At 36.7% G+C, this 21,730-nt stretch overlaps 2 protein-coding genes and 1 long non-coding RNA gene across 5 annotated transcripts in view; 2 read left to right on the forward strand and 1 right to left on the reverse strand.

Annotated features, from left to right (window-relative positions):
- Positions 1 to 268: 268 nt before the first annotated feature.
- Positions 269 to 2,480, forward strand: LOC307164214. The gene is made up of 2 exons (XR_013822241.1): positions 269 to 1,891; positions 2,049 to 2,480. It is a non-coding gene; the product is annotated as an uncharacterized lncRNA (long non-coding RNA).
- cln5 (CLN5 lysosomal BMP synthase) overlaps positions 2,252 to 21,730 on the reverse strand; it is a 56,366-nt gene continuing 36,887 nt past the window's right edge. Inside the window, exons 1-4 of one of the 2 annotated variants that reach the window (XM_079880737.1) lie at positions 4,962 to 5,177; positions 3,784 to 3,958; positions 3,487 to 3,712; positions 2,252 to 3,149 (exon numbers count right to left, since the gene is read on the reverse strand). In XM_079880737.1, the coding sequence (XP_079736863.1) occupies positions 2,665 to 3,149; positions 3,487 to 3,712; positions 3,784 to 3,958; positions 4,962 to 5,065 (990 nt within the window). In that variant the 5' untranslated portion in view covers positions 5,066 to 5,177 and the 3' untranslated portion in view covers positions 2,252 to 2,664. Of the gene's footprint in view, positions 3,150 to 3,486; positions 3,713 to 3,783; positions 3,959 to 4,961; positions 5,178 to 14,080; positions 14,166 to 21,730 lie in introns of those variants that run through there. The other variant, XM_079880738.1, reaches the window with a different exon arrangement.
- LOC307164212 (radial spoke head 1 homolog) lies at positions 5,647 to 14,093 on the forward strand. Of its 2 annotated transcripts, none has more exons than XM_079880741.1 (8): positions 5,647 to 5,847; positions 5,931 to 6,044; positions 6,139 to 6,244; positions 7,004 to 7,094; positions 7,251 to 7,386; positions 7,810 to 7,881; positions 12,198 to 12,309; positions 13,295 to 14,084. In XM_079880741.1, exons 1-8 carry the CDS (start codon positions 5,797 to 5,799, stop codon positions 13,297 to 13,299), a joined length of 687 nt encoding a protein of 228 aa, XP_079736867.1. In that variant the 5' UTR covers positions 5,647 to 5,796; the 3' UTR covers positions 13,300 to 14,084. The 2 variants fall into 2 exon arrangements, with proteins under 2 accessions (XP_079736867.1, XP_079736866.1); XM_079880740.1 differs by having other exon boundaries at positions 5,657 to 5,847; positions 12,195 to 12,309; positions 13,295 to 14,093.

Genomic DNA, 21,730 nt, shown 5'->3' on the forward strand with positions numbered 1-21,730 from the left:
CATCTAACTTATCAGCTTGCTATCTACTAGATGAATACATTTGTATGTGATATTTGCAATTTAAACATTTATTAAATATATTTCCCCATAATATCATCAAAACATACTTCACTTTGTTTAGTCCACAGGCTCTAATGTGTGCCTTCAATAGTCTTGTGCTTCAAAAGGCTTCTGTACATGTGATGGAGGCATGCACAGTGCCAGTAGGGGGTGTGGTCTCTAGCCATGCAGTAAGCAGTGTGCTATGTGCATGTGATTGAGGAATGGCATGGATATTCAAGTGTATTTGAATGGCATCTGTTTGTTTTAGTCAAGATTATGCTAAAATATACTTTCCTCAACTATATTTAAGTTCCCTATGAAGAGCCAACCTTCAACTTTGAAAATTCCCAGTTTATTCCCGTTTATTCCCATAAATTCCCTTAAATTCCCATTAATTCCCATGGAAAGTTTCCATCTTTGAATATTCCCAGAATTTTGCAACCCTAGGTGGGAGTTATTATTTAGAAATGAAACTGAAAGCTGTTTTATTTAGATCAGATTCTAGTCATATGCAGATATATTCATTGATGTTCTCCGCAGATGCTCATCTATTTCTCCACTTTTCCTGCTCTGTGTCTGTGTAGATGGCTGTTTTCAGTGGCTCAAACTGTAAAGGGTGGATCTCATGTTAAATCATTCATCCATTAGAGCACAAACAGTGATGTTTAGTTTAAATGCATAAGCTTTATCCAACCATCCATTTCTCAAAGTGCTTGTCCAATCAATGTAGGGTGACAGGAATGAAGGGGCCTATCCCAGCGGCTCAGGCCATAATCCCATTTTGATGACATGGTTTGTTGAACCAGTTCTCACTAGGACTCTTTAGCAGCGCCTCCTAGTGGCAGGACAAGCCATAAGACTTAAGTAAGAGCGGACTCCCAGTCCCTTCACCAACGAGTGGCTTCTCACTAACCAGTTCACCAACACAAGCTCAAGGTTGAAGTGTACATCCAATAAGTGCTCACTTGAAAGTGTGCTGATTTGGTTTATGTAGATAAAGAACTGTATTTTGTGTGATTTGTGTGTATTAATACATAGATTTGGTATTACAGTGCTTTTGTACAAAAATGTATAGTGAATAATACGCACCTTATACATACCAAATGGAAATATTTCTTTTGTGTGGTTTAAGCAAGTAGTTGCTCATATTTTGGGTTAGCAGGGAAGAGGGTGCAGAATAATATAACAGCATATTATTTTCAAGGTATGTTGGAGTTGGTCAGAGAGGAAGGAAATAAAAGGATCAGTGTTTGTCTCACAGAACACTTGTGTCCTCAAATTTGGAAAGTGACGGAAAAAGAATTTTAGAGATACAATGAACCGTTGATTGGTTTCTATTGGATTGCATGAAGAATGTTGTGCAATGAAAAACTGCAGATAATGATTTATTTCTTCTCTGGATACTCGTCTTCAGACCTGGCTGCATTAGCATGCGCCCTTCGATTCAGTTCAATATGATTCAGTATTGGAGTGAAGCAGTGAAAATGTTTTCCTTTAAGAAGGAAGCTCCATGTGTCTGTATATAAAATGATATAAATAGAAATACTAATGTATACTTCTGTGGAGGTTCAAAGTGTTTCTGTGCTGATCTCTTTCAGATGAGTGGGAATTATTCCTTGATGGATCTTTACCCTTGTGATTAGTTGATCTTCAGTGTAATTTATTGATTGCTTTTTTTTTCTTTTTGTATTAATCTGCTTATACTGATAGTTTAACATTGAGTGAGATGCTCCATGTTGATTTATATGCATATTATTTAATTTATAAAAAGTCATGTAAGTTTTCTTTTACTAATTAACCAGAATTAAAGGCTGTATCGACTTTTGTAAATGTAGAATCTAAATCAGGGGTCACCAAACTCGGTCCTGGAGGGCCGCTGTCCTGCAGAGTTTAGCTCCAACCCCAATTAAACACACCTGAACCAGCTAATCAAGGTTTCAATAGGCATACTAGAAACTTTCAGGCAGGTGTGTTGGAGCTGGTTGGAGCTAAACTCTGCAGGACAGCGGCCCTCCAGGACCGAGTTTGGTGACCCCTGATCTAAATGAAGAAAACTAAATGAAGATTCCTGTCATAATTTGAAATCAAAACATTCTTGAAAAGGGAATCTACAGCGCGGTAGTTCACATACAATTTAGTTATATCATTAAAATAACAAAGCAAGGCTTTAGTCAGTGCATATCTTACCATTTTAACTCATTTTTTTAAAAAACATACAGCTTTTTGTTAGACATGACTTTTTGAAAGTACATGCTGATCAACTCAAAGCCATTAACGTGTACAAATAGCATCAAACCAAGTGCTCATGTATTTGATTTTTCTGAAGCAAGTGAGCATATTGCTTGTATTGCTAATATGAAAGCATTACATTTCTTGTGTTGTAAAAACATGGTTATAACATTGTCTTTTGTTGAAATAAATAAAGGCAAATAAACATTTGTGCAGACACTGTGTGAATCTTTACCATTTCATTTACATTAAGGCAACAATATTCATAAATGTGTTGTACAATAAAAAACATTCTAAAAAAATCATTTTTTTTAATGCATTAGTACAAATTATTATATGGAAATGAAGTAGAAAATTGAAAATGTAATTTTATTCAGTATTAAAATATGTTCATTATGGAAAAGGAATCTCCTCATAGGTTATTTTTAAGTAAGGATATTTCATCGGCAGCTTCCAATATTCAGAGTTGTAGTAGAAATAGAAGGTCTTCTCTAGGACCATCTTTTCATAAGCCTCCAACAGGCTCATAATCATTTCTATCACTGACTGGTGAGAGCGAAACGAGTGATAGAACTTCTTAATGTCCGTGGCAAGATCTTTCATAGAAGGCTGTTGAAAGATGGTGTCATCTCCCAAATAGAGAGGCTCTCCGCTGTACAGATAGATCTTTGTGTATTTAGTTGGAGTTTGGCTCAACAGTTGGGCGCCCAGCTCCAGTAATTTCTTATATGTGCGGTGCACAAACTGAGAACAGTCGTAGGATTCAAACCATGTTGTGGCATTGGCACCAGGGTCTGACTTCACCGTCCACGTCTCGTAATACACACCCGTTTCATTGTCCTTCTGAACCCACAGAGCCAACTCATTAAACATCTCACCTAACAACACAAAAATACACAAGTGAGAAAAACAATCAAATCCAGACGAAACAAGGATGGTGTAAATAAATCAGCATATTAGAATGATTTCTGAAGGATCATGTGACACTGAAGACTAGAGTAATGATGCTGAAAATTTAGCTTTGCGTCACAGGAATAAATTACATTTTTAAATGTATTCAAATAGAAAATAGTTATTTTAAATTGAAATAATTTTTCACAATTTTACTATATTTTTGATCAAACAAATGCAGCCTTGATGAGCATAAGAGACTTATTTCAAAACATTAAAAAAGTCATGTTTCCAAACTTTTGAATATATAGATTACAAACTTACCTGAAATCTCTCCTATTTTCTCCAAAGTCCCATTCTGCTTCCAGTGTAAGTCGTCGATGCCGTCATAAAAGCACGCAGCTCCCTGGTTACACCAGAACGGAGCACTCACACCCTCTCTTTCATGAGGAAAAGTGCAATTCCCAAGCTGAAACAGCTCGTACCACTCCATTGTGAAGTTTCTCCCAGTTTTTGCGCTTCCAAAGCCAATGGCATCATGCATGACATGCTGAGGTGAAAACTCTTGATTAGACTCAGATGAATAGACTCTTAAAGAAAAGAGGCCTGCTATTCACTTACAAACTTTCCCAAGATGTCACCATATTTGAACTCCCACACAGGAGTCTGAAGTCTGAACACTGAGATGACGTCGAAGTCTCCCATGACAGGTATCCGACCATCTGGATCTCCGGTGGGACAGAACGGGTATAAAGCCTGGCAGAAGGGATCAACATCTGGACGTCTGTCAAGTCGCCTAGAAATTGATATGAAACTGTGTTACGTCTGCTTTTCAGCGAATAGGTTTGGCCATCATGGTGGATGTCGCTTAAATTTGTGAAGTAGTTTATTTTAATTCACTAGAAATGTAAGTGTATATTTATCTTGCATCTTGCTTGCTTAGTTAGGGACACTTAATATTCAACAATATTATTGGTTCGACTGCACTGACACTATTGGATGAGAACTGAACTGAGATCACTGAACAGTAATTTAATAATTGATCTTTACAACAGAACTGAATCAACACTGACCTGACACTAGCTGAACAATGACACTGTTTACTTGTAGAGCTGCTGTACAGCCAATATTAACACTGTTTGCATCATTGAATTATTTTCCTGTTATCACTGTAAAGCTGCTTTGAAACGATCTGTATTGTATAAGCTCTATATAAATAGAGGTGACTTGACTAAGAAATCATACATTTAATATAAAATATACATTAATCACAATATGTTCATATTCTACTGAGGTCCTAACTGAAATTAACATTGCCAACAGTGTCTCTTCATTGTAAATGACAATAATTTTATATACCAGTTTATTATCTACCTCTTGACATTAATTCCACTTTCATTTGCACATTTACTGTTTATAACACATTCGTATACTTCCATTTTGTATATCTGGACATGCCTAATTTATTGTGTAAGATATTTTCTATATTACTGAATTGCATTTCATTTTATTGCTTTTTTTATTATTGTGTTACATTCTTTTTCATTGCCCTTTATCCCAGTTTGTACTTTTTTCTGCACTGTGACTGGAAGCTCCTGTCAACAAGACAAATCCCTTGTGTGGGTTAACAGTCTTCATTAAAGCTCATTCTGATTCTGAAGACTAATTAATAAACCATCGTGCAAATTAACTTTTGAAGAAAGAAAAAAAAACCGACTGAAGACGAACCGATATAAACACTTGTAGTCCATAGTGCTGGCAATGTAATTGAGCTGAAGTGTACAGTGGCTGCAACTTACTGGTAAGGCACTGGCCAGACCTGCTTCCCATTGACCCTAGAGACGACCAGCCCCACAATCCAACAGTGAAGAACCGCGTGAATGAAGTGAAGGGAATACTTCATCTCAACACAATCTCCGAAAACACCAATGTGCTGTCTTTCTTGCAGCTGTTACTGTTTTGTCTCACATCCTTGTTTCAGAGAACACTGATCACGTGACGGGCTAAATTGAGTCAACTGGTCAGTCACGAGTTTTTTGTTAAGAGCTACATTCATGTCAAAATAAAAGTCACGCTCTAAAAAAAAAAAGTAAAAATAATATGTGGCTATATCTATGTTTAAATTAATTATTACTAAATTCTCAAAACTACATTTTGTTCACAATACAAATTTAAATAAAAATATTCAGTGAAATCAAACAGACATCGTCTCAGCTCAGCCAAGTTATTATTATTATATTTTTTTTACCGCATTGGGGGAAAAAAAGAGTTTAGAAAAATCATACATGCACAATTTAAATTTTTCTACAAATCTAATTTCAAGCATTTAGCATAACGTTAGGTCAAATGGTTTTAAATAAAAAAAAAACAATTTCAGTCAAGTGTGTCCAATTTTTTTACGAATAGTGCGAATTTTAACATAGAAATAATGCTTTATTATATATATATATATATATAATATCAGCCTATATCTAAAACGAGTGTGACCGTTCTTGGGGTGAAACTGTCTATGGGTGAAAGTCACTACGCATGTGTCTGTCGCGGTAGTGCTATGGTAACAGTAAACAGCCTTGAACTGAAGTTTTTCCTTTTGGGGTTGTTCCCTCTTATCCGTTAATTAAACTCAAGTTTATCATGACAGACGCTGGCTCTGAAGAGTTTGACGACGAGCAAGGATCTCTGGGGGTGAGTCTTTGTCACAGTTTATTCTCAGTTCGCAGTGTGTTCACAGTAGAGATGACAATAACGTTAACCGCTCTGTGTTGAAGGAGTATGAGGGAGACAGAAATGAAGCTGGGGAGAGACACGGACAGGGCAAAGCTGTCCTGCCTAATGGAGACACTTACCAAGGAGCATATGAAAACGGCAAGAGATCTGGCCAGGCAAGAGATCATGTCCCTCACAAAACACTGTTATGCAGTTTCTGTTCTCAAACAAAGGAAAGATTTGATAAACCTTGTGTTGTCTGTATATCAGGGCACATATAAGTTCAAGAATGGGGCCAGATACATTGGAGAATGGTGCATGGGTTTAAAACATGGACAAGGCATATTTTATTACCCAGATGGCTCCAAATATGAAGGTAAATCTTACATTATATTATCTCAAGTATATCAGTACAGTATATGAACTAACAACACTTGACTTTACACAGAGTTAAGACTTAGTTGTTATTGTTAAAAAAAAAAAACTAGAAACTAAAACTATTAAAACTATTTTTGTTAATTGAAATACAGCTGAAGTACTAAAATCACTTACTGTAATAAAATAAAAATAAAGGAAAACTATAGAAATATTTTTTTAAACTAATAAAAATGACATTAGCACATAAAATTACTAAATTAAACGTAAATTAAAATGAAAACTGAAAATATAAAAATAAAAGCTAATTCAAAATATTAATAAAACTATAATAGTATATAAATAACACTAAAATATCACTGCTTTTACAGTACTCTATGTTGATGTTAATTACAACATATACATTTTTTAACAGTACAAAGTTAATAAACATTAGTTAATTTATTGTAAACAAACATGAATAAACAATGAACAATAGTATATATTTTAGTGCTGTCAGATCGATTAATAGTGATTAATCACATCTAACATAAAGGTTTGTAAATATATAATATATGTGTGTGTGGATGGATGGATGGATGGATGGATAGATGGATGGATGGATGGATAGAGATATATGCAATTAATCATGATTAATCGATTTGATTAACAGCACTAGTATTTAAAAATTATAAACATTCTGAAATGTAACTAGTTGTCTCGGACTTTTTTACCCTTCTAACTACAGTCTTCACAAGTGATATTTCTTCCTCTTCCTCAGGAAGCTGGGTGGATGACCAGAGACAGGGTCATGGTTTTTACACATACCCCAACGGAGACACATATGATGGTGAATGGCTGCAACATCAAAGGTAGTTGAAATGCGGCACTGATCTAATCCAGCAACCTGTCGAATCTATTAATATTAGTTGTAACAGTATTCATAACATCTTCCGTTCAACTAAAAATGAATGGCAAACTATGCTTATTAATAAAAGTATCTGATTGTCTGTCTTTTTCCCTCTTAGACATGGGCAGGGTACATACAAATATCATGACTCAGGTTCTCAGTACATGGGCAGCTGGATCATGGGTAAAATGGAGTCAGCCGGGGAGATCATCCATCTGAACCACAGATATAAGGGCAACTTTGTCAATAATAATGTAAGTATTACTCTGCATTTATGGTTCTGAGCTGGTGAGTAGTAGAAAATGGTTTGTAGATCTGTTCAAATTGGGTCGCGGACAGCAGGGGGTGGGGAGGCGAACTGTACTACATTCAATAATGAAATGCAACTATCTGTATAGTAAGAAAAGAATAGCAAAATAAATAGACACAAAAAGGTTTGAGAAAATGTTTCACACAGCTTTTACTGTCAAACACCTGAACAAGCTAATCAAGAGTACAGGAAAATTGCAGATAGGGGAGTTTGATCAGGGTCTGAACTAAACTGCAGGACAGTGGCCCTCCAGGACCGGATTTGAGGAACCCTGCTCTATATTAACTTTAATATAACAAGATATCTGCACTTCTCTCACACAGTGATCACTGTGTTTCTTACTAATTATTGTCTTGTTATTGTCTAGCCCACTGGTCCAGGGAAGTATGTGTTTGACATTGGGTGTGAACAGCATGGAGAATATCTCCAGATAGATCAGGTATGTCTATTTAATGTTTTACAGGATGTCTTTAAACATCATGAGAATGTATTTCGGGTAGCATGATCACATAAATCTGCAGTAATTGTTTACAAAATGTTCCTCTCTTTGTTCTCAGTCTTACCACTGTTTTGTTGTTATTTGGCTTGTTAAGAGAGTTGTTTTAAAGACCCTTGTGAAAAAGAAGTGTGCTTATTTTGTATTGAATGAGAACTTGTAGTGTGCTTAATATTTTTTGATAGTGTAATTTTTCAGTAACACTTTATTTTATAGTGTCCTTGTTACATACAGTGGGGAGAACAAGTATTTGATACACTGCCGATTTTGCAGGTTTTCCCACTTACAAAGCATGTAGAAGTCTGTAATTTTTATCATAGGTACTCTTCAACTGTGAGTGACCAAAATCCAGAAAATCACATTGTATGATTTTCAAGTAATTAATTTGCATTTTATTGCATGACATAAGTATTTGATACATCAGAAAAGCAGAACGTAATATTTGGTACAGAAACCTTTGTTTGCAATTACAGAGATCATAGGTTTCCTGTAGTTATTGACCAGGTTTGCACACACTGCAGGGATTTTAGCCCACTCCTCCATACAGACCTTCTCCAGATCCTTCAGGTTTCGGGGCTGTCGCTGGGCAACACGGACTTTCAGCTCCCTCCAAAGATTTTCTATTGGGTTCAGGTCTGGAGACTGGCTAGGCCACTCCAGGACCTTGAGATGCTTCTTACGGAGCCACTCCTTAGTTGCCCTGGCTGTGTGATCCAGGTCGTTGTCATGCTGGAAGACCCAGCCACGACCCATCTTCAATGCTCTTACTGAGGGAAGGAGGTTGTTGGCCAAGATCTCGCGATACATGGCCCCATCCATCCTCCCCTCAATACGGTGCAGTCGTCCTGTCCCCTTTGTAGAAAAGCATCCCCAAAGAATGATGTTTCCACCTCCATGCTTCACGGTTGGGATGGTGTTCTTGGGGTTGTACTCATCCTTCTTCTTCCTCCAAACACGGCGAGTGGAGTTTAGACCAAAAAGCTTTATTTTTGTCTCATCAGACCACATGACCTTCTCCCATTCCTCCTCTGGATCATCCAGATGGTCATTGGCAAACTTCAGACGGGCCTGGACATGCGCTGGCTTGAGCAGGGGGACCTTGCATGCGCTACAGGATTTTAATCCATGACGGCATAGTGTGTTACTAATGGTTTTCTTTGAGACTGTGGTCCCAGCTCTCTTCAGGTCATTGACCAGGTCCTGCCGTGTAGGTCTGGGCTGATCCCTCACCTTCCTCATGATCATTGATGCCCCACGAGGTGAGATCTTGCATGGTGCCCCAGACCGAGGGAGATTGAACGTCATCTTGAACTTCTGAACTGCATTTTCTAATAATTGCGCCAACAGTTCCAACAGTTCAGCCTTCTCACCAAGCTGCTTGCCTATTGTCCTGTAGCCCATCCCAGCCTTGTGCAGGTCTACAATTTTATCCCTGATGTCCTTACACAGCTCTCTGGTCTTGGCCATTGTGGAGAGGTTGGAGTCGGTTTGATTGAGTGTGATTGAGTGTGTAGGGCTGTGTATTGGCAAGAATCTGGCGATACAATACGTATCACGATACATGGGCCACGATTCAATATATTGCAATATATTTCGATACTGTGCATAAGGCGATATATTGGGATTTTTTTTAAAGTAGGACTATAATTTTAGAAAAAGTAATATTTAAAAAAAGACATGATGTGCATAAAAGTCCAAGAAGTTTACTTTAGGTAAACAATTCAGTACACATAAAATCAAACTGCCAGTTTGGGTGGTTCACATGTTCTTAGGCCAGCGACACACTGCTGCGTGGCGTTTCTGTTGCGTGTCAGCTGCGTGGCGTTTTCCATGTCTTTGCACACCAGAAACGTGTCTGACGCGGCGCTGCTGCTGCTAGGTGACATGATAAGCCTCATTGGTGATACAGTATATTTGACATATGGGGAGAGAGTTGTGAAAGGCCTATACTTCATGTTTAACATAAATATATAGCAGCAAAGACAACGTTGGCAGTGTTGACGGCAAAATAGGCTATAGAATATTTCGTTCTGTATTGACAGGTGCAGTATTTGAAAATCGATAATATTTTTTTTAATTACATTTTTATTTGCATTTATGTCAAAACCTAGAGACTTTCAAACATCAAAATGACATTTATTAATATGTATTCGTGTCAAAATGGCATATAAACATCTTTTCCTATTCTATTTTGCATGGAAATGCTTCCAACACGCTTGCGTGCCGCGTGAAAAATAGGCGTCGGTTCTATTTCTAGCATGCACGCGTTTTCCTGAGTGTCACGCAGGCAGTGTGCAAGCTCTAACCTGTTAACATGGGAGCCGAAATAAAAACGGACACGCCACGCAGCCAGTGTGTCGCCGGCCTTAGTGAGCAAATTTGTATATGCTCAAGTAGGCCATAATAAAAGAAAATACATATAGCCCCTGTCACAATACATAACACATTATGTGCAATCAAATTCGTGGTATTACCAGAGTACTTGATTTTTTCCCAGACACAATTTACAAACTGCATGGTTCCTGTCGATATCGGTAGTGCCCTTTACTCTGGAAACCAAAATGATTCCACACTTCAGCACGGATTGATTCTACACTTCAGCCAGCTACATTGTTAGCGTCTAGCAAAAAGTTAGACTGTTAGGAGAGGACACTAGTGGTGCGTCTCAGCATAGCCATCTAGTGGTAGGGATTTAAACACAACATAAACGTGAACCACTGTCTTACCATGAATATTTTTGCACGTAAACTTAAAAAAAAAAAAAAAAAAGTAAGTACAGTATTGCAAAATAAAATATCGCGATACTCAAGTGTATCGATTTTTTCTTACACCCCTAGTGGACAGGTGTCTTTTATACAGGTAACAAGTTCAAACAGGAGCAGTTAACACAGGTAATGAGTGGAGAACAGGAGGGCTTCTTAAAGAAAAACTAACAGGTCTGTGAGAGCCGGAATTCTTACTGGTTGGTAGGTGATCAAATACTTATGTCATGCAATAAAATGAAAATTAATTATTTAAAAATCATACAATATGATTTTCTGGATTTTTACAGACCTTTACAGACCTATTTTAATAAAAATTACAGACCTCTACATGCTTTGTAAGTAGGAAAACCTGCAAAATCGGCAGCGTATCAAATACTTGTTCTCCCCACTGTATGTTACATGTACATAAAAATTACATAGTAATAACAGTAAATTATGCATAATTACATGCAACTAACCCTCAACCAAACCCTAATCCTACCCTAACCCTATAGTAAGTACATGTAGTTAATTAATATTACTCAGTACTTATTTATATAAAATATTTATATAAAATTGGCTACACTTTATTTGAAGGTGTCATTGTTAGTGTAATTATTTACACTGTAACAATGACACCTTCAAATAAAGTGTAAACAATTTTTCACAAGGGCAGTTTTCTTCTTTAAAAATATTTCCCTTTACTGAAACTCAAGACTGCACCAGATGAAAAAACCAGTAAGGAAGGGAAAGCCTTGAAGTTGTGTTCTCCCTTCTGCCATCAGATCCTCTCTACTGCCATTTTGGCCTTTGGAGATGAGGGTTTTATGGCAACTTTCAGATTGTTAATGTGCCTCTAAATAGTGCAGCTTGCCAGTTGCCTTAGACTGTAGTCTGTAGTGGAATGCCCTTAGAGCATCGAGTGGATGAAGCAGTTCACTGGTGTTTCAGAAGTTTTACAGCTTGGTATGCTTTGCTAGTAAACATTGCCAAACACTAAATAGATGTAAATGAAGTAAATAAAATCTATCTCAATCCTGTTACAAGCAAATGAACCCTGTGAAAACAGAATATGATGCAACTGAATAGCATACCAAGCATACCAAGACACTAAAAACATTTAAAGTCTGTTTGTGTCTGTTAGAGATGAATAGTAGGCAAAAAAACACCAGGGCTTAAATTTCGATACAATAGCCACCACAGTACTGTCCTAAACACCTGTTTGTCTCTATGCAGTGTCAAATGTTTTAATTCAGGAGCACACTGCATCCAGTGAATTATTAAAAATATATATATTTTTTAATTATTGAAATGTTTTACATGTATGTTTTTTAAATATGCATGTTCTGTTAACAATTCTTTTCACACAAATTATTTTGTGTAAATTATACCTTTTTAGGATCAACATACATTTTGGGAATTGGGATTATTCATTTTAGCTCTGTTGTACCCTACAGTCTATATTAAATGAATTTGTGTGTGAAGCCAAATCATAATAATTTTTTTTGACAGCAGGACAAAGGAGATGCAGAGGAAGTTGAACCTGCCTTAACCACCACCTTGAAGTGGAAACCCAAGGCACTTACTGGGTTTTCTGTTTGGGCTAATGAGAATTCTGCCCCGTCAGGTACGTCCACATCCAATTTTAGATATAAAACATCTTGATGTAGGATTGCATTTACACAGTAAAGGCCCATTCACACCAAGCTGTTGATATTTGAAATCACCAAAACAAACATGCCCCTACCCAAAAGGATCACACCCCTATCTTGATGGCCCCAAATGCATGAACACTATGCAACACAGGCGCCTCCCCCTTTATGAGTGGACACACCCCTTACTGCTGACTGCTACAAGTGTGTTTTGGTGCTCGGTCCGATTCACTTTCAACAGCGTTTCTCAGAAATCGCTTACTGCACCTTTAAGTGACTTTGAACATAGCATGGTTGTTGGAGCCAGACGAACTGGTCTGAGTATTACAGAAACTGCTGATCTACTGGGATTTTCACTCACAGGCATCTCTGGGGTTTACAGAGAATGGCCCGAAATAGAGAAAATATCCAGTGACGGCAGTTCTGTGGGCGAAAATGCCTTGTTGATGCCAGAGGTCAGAGGAGAATGGCTATTGTTCTGTTTATTCTAATCTCTAAAGCAGGATGGATCCTGAGTAGCTGTCAATGTTTTTGTCATTCATCATCTGAAAAAAAATTGTTCTGAAAGTGATCCCAACTATATTTCTCTGTGCCTTTATCATTGTAACTGTGGTGTGGACTCTTCTATTCTTTTATATTTAGAATGATTTTCAGAACTATATCTTTATTGTTATAGTTATCATCCTTGGTGTGAAAGGGCCTTGATGCTGTAATGCGTGTCATTTATTAGCATTTGTAGTCACCTTCTCTCACCTTTAAGATTTTTTTTAATGTTATTGACCTATTATATTCACAAATATGTAAATGTAAGAAATGATAGAGTCCATCCTCATATAAAGGAAGTGCATCATAAAACAACTTCTATATACTGCTATTTTACCATTTTAGACATTTCGACAAACATCTTTGAGTCATAAATTTAGTAAGTTTAACTAAAGTGTCTGTGTCTGTTCATTGTAGATTGAGCCGTGGTGGAAGAGTGAGAAAGACAGAACCCCAAAAGATGATGAGAAGAAAGAGGATCTCAAGATAATTTATACCTGCACATATCTGTCACTTCTCATGTTTAGGGATATCTAAAAATACTGTAACAAATGCATTGCTAGTTATTGTTAGTAAATCCATTAACTAACATTAACTAATGGGACATTGTTGTATAGCATTACTGCAAAATCTATTTATAGCTGATTTGGAGGCCCTGGGAACTGAAAAGTGTTGTAATTTCACAAACAGCAGAGGGCGCAATAAACCAGCCAAAAATGATTATGAATTATGATGATTTTTTTTTTAATCATTAAAACAAACTAAAGCGAACATCTGAGCCCTTCATTATTTTGTGTTTAATTTAGCAAATGTGGCCTGTAGCTAATCTGTTTTGAAGACTCAGATACTTGTTAACAATCACTTTTAAAACTTTCCCAATCTAAAGCATGTTCGAGGAGCACCTTTTTTTTGCACATAATTTCTAAACCGTTTTAATCATCAGAGATTCAGTAAGGGTCTAAAACTGATTTAGTAATGTCTTGACAAAAAATCTGAATCAGAATGATCATTAAAATACAGTATCCTGAAAAAAGGATGTTACTTTTTTTGCTGAGTTTATATACCATAATGTCTCATTCTTTTCTGGTGGTGATTCTCATTAGATTCTAAATAATGTAATACAATTGTTTGTTTGTTTTTTTATCAAAAATGAATGCATAGCTTATTCAACAATTATTAATGATTAAAAAAGTAGACACTTACATCTACAAGCAGCATCTTCAGTCACAGGCTTTACTCAGGACAGCGACCCGCAGATGTGTCACTTTGCTCTGTTTCCTGCACCAGCCTGAGGACAAACACAGATCATTGTGTGAGTCATTCTGTTGACCCGATCGTGTATCAGTTCTGGAAAACATTTCTCTTAACCCAATTAACTAATCACTCTATCTGAACATGTTTAAATACATTTGTAGGCCCCTATATCCATTACTGTCTTTAAAACATTTAAATATTTAAAAACAGAAATAACAGTTAAGTCAAGTCATCTTCATTTATATAGCGCTTTTAACAATGTAGATTGTTTCAAAGCAGCTTTACAGAGATAAACGTATAATTTCTTAAAGGTTCTCTCACTGTTTGCTTTATAACACTATCCCGCAACACTTTCAGAGCTGGTTTGCCAAACTGTCAAACCCATACAATCCTCCTTCTTCCATAACGTGATGTAGCAGCAAAACCAGCCAATGACATTCTTTTTATTTTTACTAACCCTTATTGTGCTAAAATGAAAATGGAAATGATTAGGAAATAAATACAATATGAGGGCTTTAGAATAGGCACATGTTTATGTAGTTCAGGATTTCAAGGCTTTGTCAATAATAATTTAAGCAGCTTCCTGATCTCATTGTTGTCTTAAACACAATAGAGGGAGCCGATCACGTCATCCACACTCCTTCTGCCTAACAAGCTTCACCCTCCATTGGGCAAACAGACTTCTAACTGTGACTGGGGGTGTGGCTTTAAACTGGCTTGACCAGATTTCCCAGGAGTCTGTGTGTTTTTTTCTTTGATAGACATAACTGACACCAGTGGAGCGGAGGGAAAACTCACACTAGCACATATTTGTGTTCCTGGAAGCTGCAATTGCCTCTGATGAATTCCAAGGACTTTCTGAACGCTTCAACAGGTCCGGCTTAGATCCTACTGTACAAGTCCGTGGCCAGATAAAAGTGTTGACAAAAAATCTGGGCAAATTGAAATGAAGCAATATTCATTCTTCCAGGGATTAAAAGCAATAACAGGTAATTGGTCTCTTTATTTGATCAGTTTAGAAGGGAGAAACCATGATATCCAGGATTCAGATAAAATATTGTTATATAAAATGTTCAGCCCTCTCTAGGTCAATGGAAGATCTCAATGTAGTTTTGGAAAAGAGAAATGATCATTATACATACACACACACATATACATACATATATATATATATATATATATATATATATATATATATGTGTGTGTGTGTGTGTGTGTGTGTGTGTGTGTGTGTGTGTGTGTGTGTGAATATATGTATATTCACAGTAGTCAACATTCGAAGTGGATCAAAACCTTTCATCAAAGTTATACATGAATTTTGAACAATAGCTGTTCTTGTCTTAGGACAACTTTGATGAGCCTTTTTGATCCACTTCAAATGTTGACTGTGTGTGTATATAATATATATATACATATATACAGTACATATACACATATACATATATACATATATATGTGATAATATACTTTAAAAGATGTATTGAATGTAATCTGAATGTAAATGATAATTGCAATTGAATGGAAATGCATTAGTGTAAATTTATATTAAATGCAATTAGTTGAACGTAAGAGTGTTTTATTTTTTGACCCACTTAACTACATATATATATATACAGTTTCTTAATTACATCTATTGTCTTTGAAATATGGATAAATTGTATCGCCTAAAGTACTGATGAGCATTTATGGTAAACTGAAATATACTTTGTCAGCTTTAATTACATTTGAATGTCACATTGTCATATCATGTCCCATAGAGATCAAGGGGAGGTGGTAGATGGGCTCAGGACTCAGATATCATCCAAAGACGATTTTTATTCAGTGGCAGTGGAGAAGTAGGAGTGTACAGATTCACAGCGGGGTGAACAAAGAAAAAAAAAAAACACAAAATTAAATAAAAAAAAAGAAGATAAAAAAAAAGAAAAAAAAAAAAAAGAATATTCACTTGACTCAGTGCAAACTCTGATGTATCAACAACCGCAAGAAAACAAACTGCTACAGGCAGCAAAATCTACAATGGATACATTCACCCATATGACCCGGTCTTTACCTCCCCAAGATTCAGTTTAGACTGGCTTATATAGCCTAGGACAAGCTCATTACACCCAAGACCATACCAACTGCAGGGGCATCAATACCAAAACCTTTGCAGCCTAAACATATGACCATTTAACCATTTAACTTTCAAAAATAAATAAAATAAACTCATTCAGCAGTTTAAACAACATGTAAACACCATTGGACATTTATCCCTACCTACATCACCAAGAGTTAATTCCCTTCCCTACTCATTGAAATGGTTTAACCCAACACAAGAAAAAGGGAAGCTGTGGTCCCGCCCCCTCCTTTGAGGAGTCACAGGAACAGGATATGGTGAGTAGACAGCATGTGGGGCAACTGTTTGCAATGTGGGAATAAATACAGATTTGAAATAATAAATAACAAAATGCATAACTACCACTTGTGTCTGTGTGGTTAATGGGAAAAATACATCAAAGGAAAACTACAGTAGAAATAACACGTTGTGATGACCGCTGATATGTGCACCTATCTGCAATCAACTCAAACAGTATATCTTAAAGGGGTGATGAACTGAGAAATCAAATTTTCCTTGAGCTTTTGACATATAAGAGATCATCATACTATAATAATATCCTGTAAGTTTCAGAACTGAAAACTACCTTGTTAGTCCAATAAAAGCTTTTATAGACATCAGGCTCAGCAAACGACTCGTTTTTCAAAGTGGGGAACAATGACGTCAAAGAGGATAAAACACCGCCTCCACAAAAGAAGATCAACGCCTACTTCAACACGGCCTGTTTAGCCCCGCCCACCGATTCGCCCAAACATGCTAAATAACATAGGACGACATGATAATTGCTACCGGATCGAGCTACTTACAAGCAATAAACATGCGGTTTACTAAATATTGTGCAGTGCCTGGTTGTGCAAGAAGACCGTCTGCATAAGCTTCCTTCGGATTCCAGCATGGTTAAACTTTATTAAATCAGTCAATCAGCACAATTTCCCGACACGGATCTGCCAGCAACATGTAAGTAACCATGTGTATTCTAATGCCTGATCTGCGATCAGTGATTTCCGATGTGTAATTATTCAAGTTCAGATATCTTTCTCTTAAAATCGTTCAATACTGTTTATGCATCAGTGACTAAACGATCAACTTCACATAATTTCTCGTAGTATTATGAAAAAAATAATAACTAATTATTAAATTATATACAGAAAGCGATCAAAGAACGATCCCTTTCCAATCGTCCAAGATGTCAATCAAACAGCACAGCGCGAGCCGCGAGAGCTTATCTGGACACTTACCAAACTCGTGATGAAATAATGACACTGTTACACTACACAACGAAGCTCTTACTGTGTATTCACATCGTGTTTGCATTGTGATTTGGTGTAAGCATTTGTGAGAGTGCAAAAATTGCGTTGCAATGATAAGATCTTTATTCACGCGATCAACAAACTGTCTGTCATCTGCTCAGTGCTCATCATGCTGCAACCTTTCATGTGATGGAATAGATTTAAATATAATGCTTTAAACGATACTTTTCATGATGTGTTAATCTCGATAGCTGTAATAGTAAAAACGTAGTCAAAGTTTTCGAGAGAGTTCATGTAATAATAGCTATTTCATATGCAAGCATGTCAGCCAATCACAGCAGTGGGCGTTTGCATTGCAGTCTCACAGCAGACACGCCCCTTAAAACGGAGCGTTCAGATCTGAAGCTGAAATCAGGCTTGGAAAAATGGCTTTTATTTATAAATTATTACAATTTTTGATGTAAAAATCATACTAACATTATAAGGGCACCCCAGGCAACATTATAAAATAATAAAACAATCCAGTTCATGACCCCTTTAAACTTATTATAATTGAATGTTATTGAATAATAAACCAGATTGTATCATCAACATAATAGACTGCATCATAGTCAACAGAAACACAAAACCATAAATAACAACTGTAAAGAAACATAAGTCCATAAACAGTTTGTAAAGACCTCACATACTGCCATAATGGCAGTAGTGATGACATCATCTTAGCACCCGTCATCTTAGCACCCGTTTAAATATATATGTAATTACACATTATATTAATTTAGTACATTTATCTTGCAATTCAGTACATTTAAAATACATTAACTTTAAATGTATTGTTGAATAAAACACTAAAGTTAAAATTATAATCAAGTACTATAAATATGCTTTAGTATGTTAGTCAACACATTGAAATAAGTGTACAAAAGCACAACAAAAAAATTAAAACAAAGATTTAAAGTGTACTTGGAAAAAAGAAACTTTTTACATTTTAGTACCAAGACAGCTCTCGTTAGAGTCACAAATGATTTGCTCTTATCATCCGATCGTGGTTGTATCTCTCTATTAGTGTTACTCGATCTTAGTGCTGCATTTGACACTATTGACCACAACATTCTTTTAAATAGACTTAAAAATTATGTTGGCATTAGTGGAATTGCATTAGCATGGTTTAAATCATACCTATCTGACCGTTATCAGTTTGTAGCATTAAAGGAGAAGTTCACTTCTAAAATTAAAATTCTGTCATCATATACTCACCCTCATGTTGTTTCAAAGCTGTATGAATTTCTTTCTTCTGCTGAACAGAAAGGAAGATATTTAGAAGAATATCAGTAACCAGACAGTTTTTGGGTCCCATTGACTTCCATAGTAGGAAAAAAATATACTATGGAAGTCAATGGGACCCAAAAACTGTCTGGTTACTGATATTCTTCTAAATCTCTTCCTTTCTGTTCAGCAGAAGAAAGAAATTCATACAGCTTTGAAACAACATGAGGGTGAGTATATGATGACAGAATTTTCATTTTAAAAGTGAACTTCTCCTTTAAATGAAGAGATGTCTTATCGATCACAAGTTCAGTATGGCGTACCACAAGGCTCAGTACTAGGACCACTGCTGCTCACTCTGTACATGCTACCATTAGGAGATATCATTAGGAAGCATGGAATTAGCTTTCACTGTTATGCTGATAATATGCATGCTCTATATTTCTTCACAACCTAACGAAAACTACCAATTCACAAAATTAATGGAATACATAGCTGATATAAAAAATTGGATGACTAGTAATTTCCTTCTACCAAATTCTGAAAAAAACAGAGATTCTAATTATTGGACAAAAAACTTCCTCACGTAATAACCTAGAATACTGTCTAACACTTGATGGCTGCTCTGTTAAGTCTTCGTCGTCGGTTAGGAACCTGGGTGTGCTCTTTGATACCAATCTTTCATTTGAAAGTCACGTGTCTAGTATCTGTAAAACTGCATTTTTCCATCTTAAAAATATATCTAAATTACGCCATATGCTCTCATTGACAAATGCGGAACAATTAGTTAATGCGTTCATGACCTCAAGGCTAGATTATTGTAATGCTCTACTGGGTGGTTGCCCTGCACGCTTAATAAACAAACTACAGCTAGTTCAAAACGCAGCAGCTCGAGTTCTTACCAGAACCAGGAAGTATGACCATATTAGCCCGGTTCTGTCAACACTGCATTGGCTCCCTATTAAACAACGTATACATTTTAAAATATTGCTGATTACTTACAAAGCACTAAATGACTTAGCTCCGCAGTACTTGAGCGAGCTCTTAACGCATTATAGTCCGTCACGTCTATTGCGATCTCAAAATTCCAGCCAGTTGATAACTAGAATATCAAAATCGACTGCTGGCGGTAGACCCTTTTCCTATTTAGCACCAAAACTTTGGAACAGTCTTCCTACCATTGTCCGGGAAGCAGACACACTCTGTCAGTTCAAAGCTAGACTAAAAACACATCTCTTTGACCTAGCATACACATAACACATTATAGACTTCTATTCAATGTTAGGCTGCATATATTAGGTCAGCCGGAACCGGGAACACTTCCCATAAATCCTGATGTACTCGTTACATCATAAGAAGAATGGTGTCTATGCTAAAATTAGTTTATCTGTTTATCCCAAGGTTTACTACAGTCCGCCAGATCCCGGCCGTATCCAGATCTGATGAAGGACCTGCGCCTGGACCTGTCGGGAAAATTCGGTTTGCGTATCTACCCCGAAGTGATAAAATTCTGTATCAAAAATGTTAAAGCCAGACAAGTAGTTTTTCAAGGCTTGGTTGGGAATTACAAACCTGTGCACATATATTCAAATGCGCATACCAATAGACTGAACTCGTAATACGCATGTGCACGCCATCAGTGTTCTCACAGGTTTCGCATTTAAAGTCTGTGTAGAGTTTCCTGTTAAAACGGTGTTGTGTTAGCGGCCCCTAAGTTAATAACTAATGATCGTTGCGACTGAAGTGAATCAATCAAATTAACTTTAGCTGGAAAATAACTTTATTCAAGAACTGCTATAAAGCCAAAACAATCTCTGTTACTTTAAACTATCCTTGTATCTCCGTAAAGCCGCTTTGAAACAATCTACATTGTTAAAAGCGCTATATAAATGAAGATGACTTGACTTGACGTTTTAAATGCGTTAAGAAACAGTCATGAAAGTGACCTCTTTTTAGGTGCACTTTTTATTTCATTAATATTAAATTATGTACCATTTAAAAAATATAGGATTTGAAGTACACTACAAGTGCATGCACTTCTTTTTCACATGGCCAGTAATTAAATATTCTATTATTCGGTGTAGGCTAAAAGATACACAATTTTCTTTTCGTGGGAAATAAAGGACTCTAATAAACAAATAAAGAGGCACCTCTGATCCAATACAGCAAATTCAGTAAACAAACCAGATGAAATGGCGTATGTATGACACGCCAATTCGTATTTCCATTTTTGGCGTGTTATCAACACGCATAATCGCTTTTCAGCGTGTTTATCAACGCCGTTGATTTACGTTACATTACTGTATATAAATATATCTACCCCAACCGCGTCCCTAAACCTACCCATCACTCGGGTTAATACCATTTATGAGTGTTCCCCTACCATCCTAGGAAAAAAAATATTGCTCCCCAGATGTAGATATACATTTTCCTCCGTTTCGCTCGGACATTTAACGGCGTACACATACACGCGGAATCACTCGGACGTTTAACGGCGTACACATACACGCGGAATCACTCGGACGTTTAACGGCGTACACATACACGCGCGTGGACATACACGCGGAAAGCTCAAAATGCGTATAAATAACACGCCACTTGACTTGAAAGTGGCGTGTATGTTTACGCAAAGTCATGATGTCATGTTGCAACAAACATAAGCTGAAGACTGGATTAGAGAATGTTGTGCAAAGCAGTAGAATTAATGTGTGTAGAATTAATGTCCTGCAGAAAACAAAAGCCACTCTTATATTCATAAGCTTTCTCCCTAAGGAGCTTGGGTGGGCTGTTCTCACACAGGCATGCAACTGCAGTCTGTCCTGTGTGAAATCCCTCTAGTAACCGGATAGTCAGTGATTTGGAGTGCTCCATTTTACTTTCCTCGGACAAGTTCGGTATACCCACCCCTTGGCATTATGCTCCCTTTCCAAAACCACAGTCCAGCAGGCTAGACCAAGGATAAAAACATCAGCAGTCATGCTTCTTACT

Source organism: Squalius cephalus (assembly GCF_949319135.1).
Source record: "Squalius cephalus genome assembly, chromosome: 9".
NCBI lineage: Eukaryota > Metazoa > Chordata > Actinopteri > Cypriniformes > Leuciscidae > Squalius > Squalius cephalus.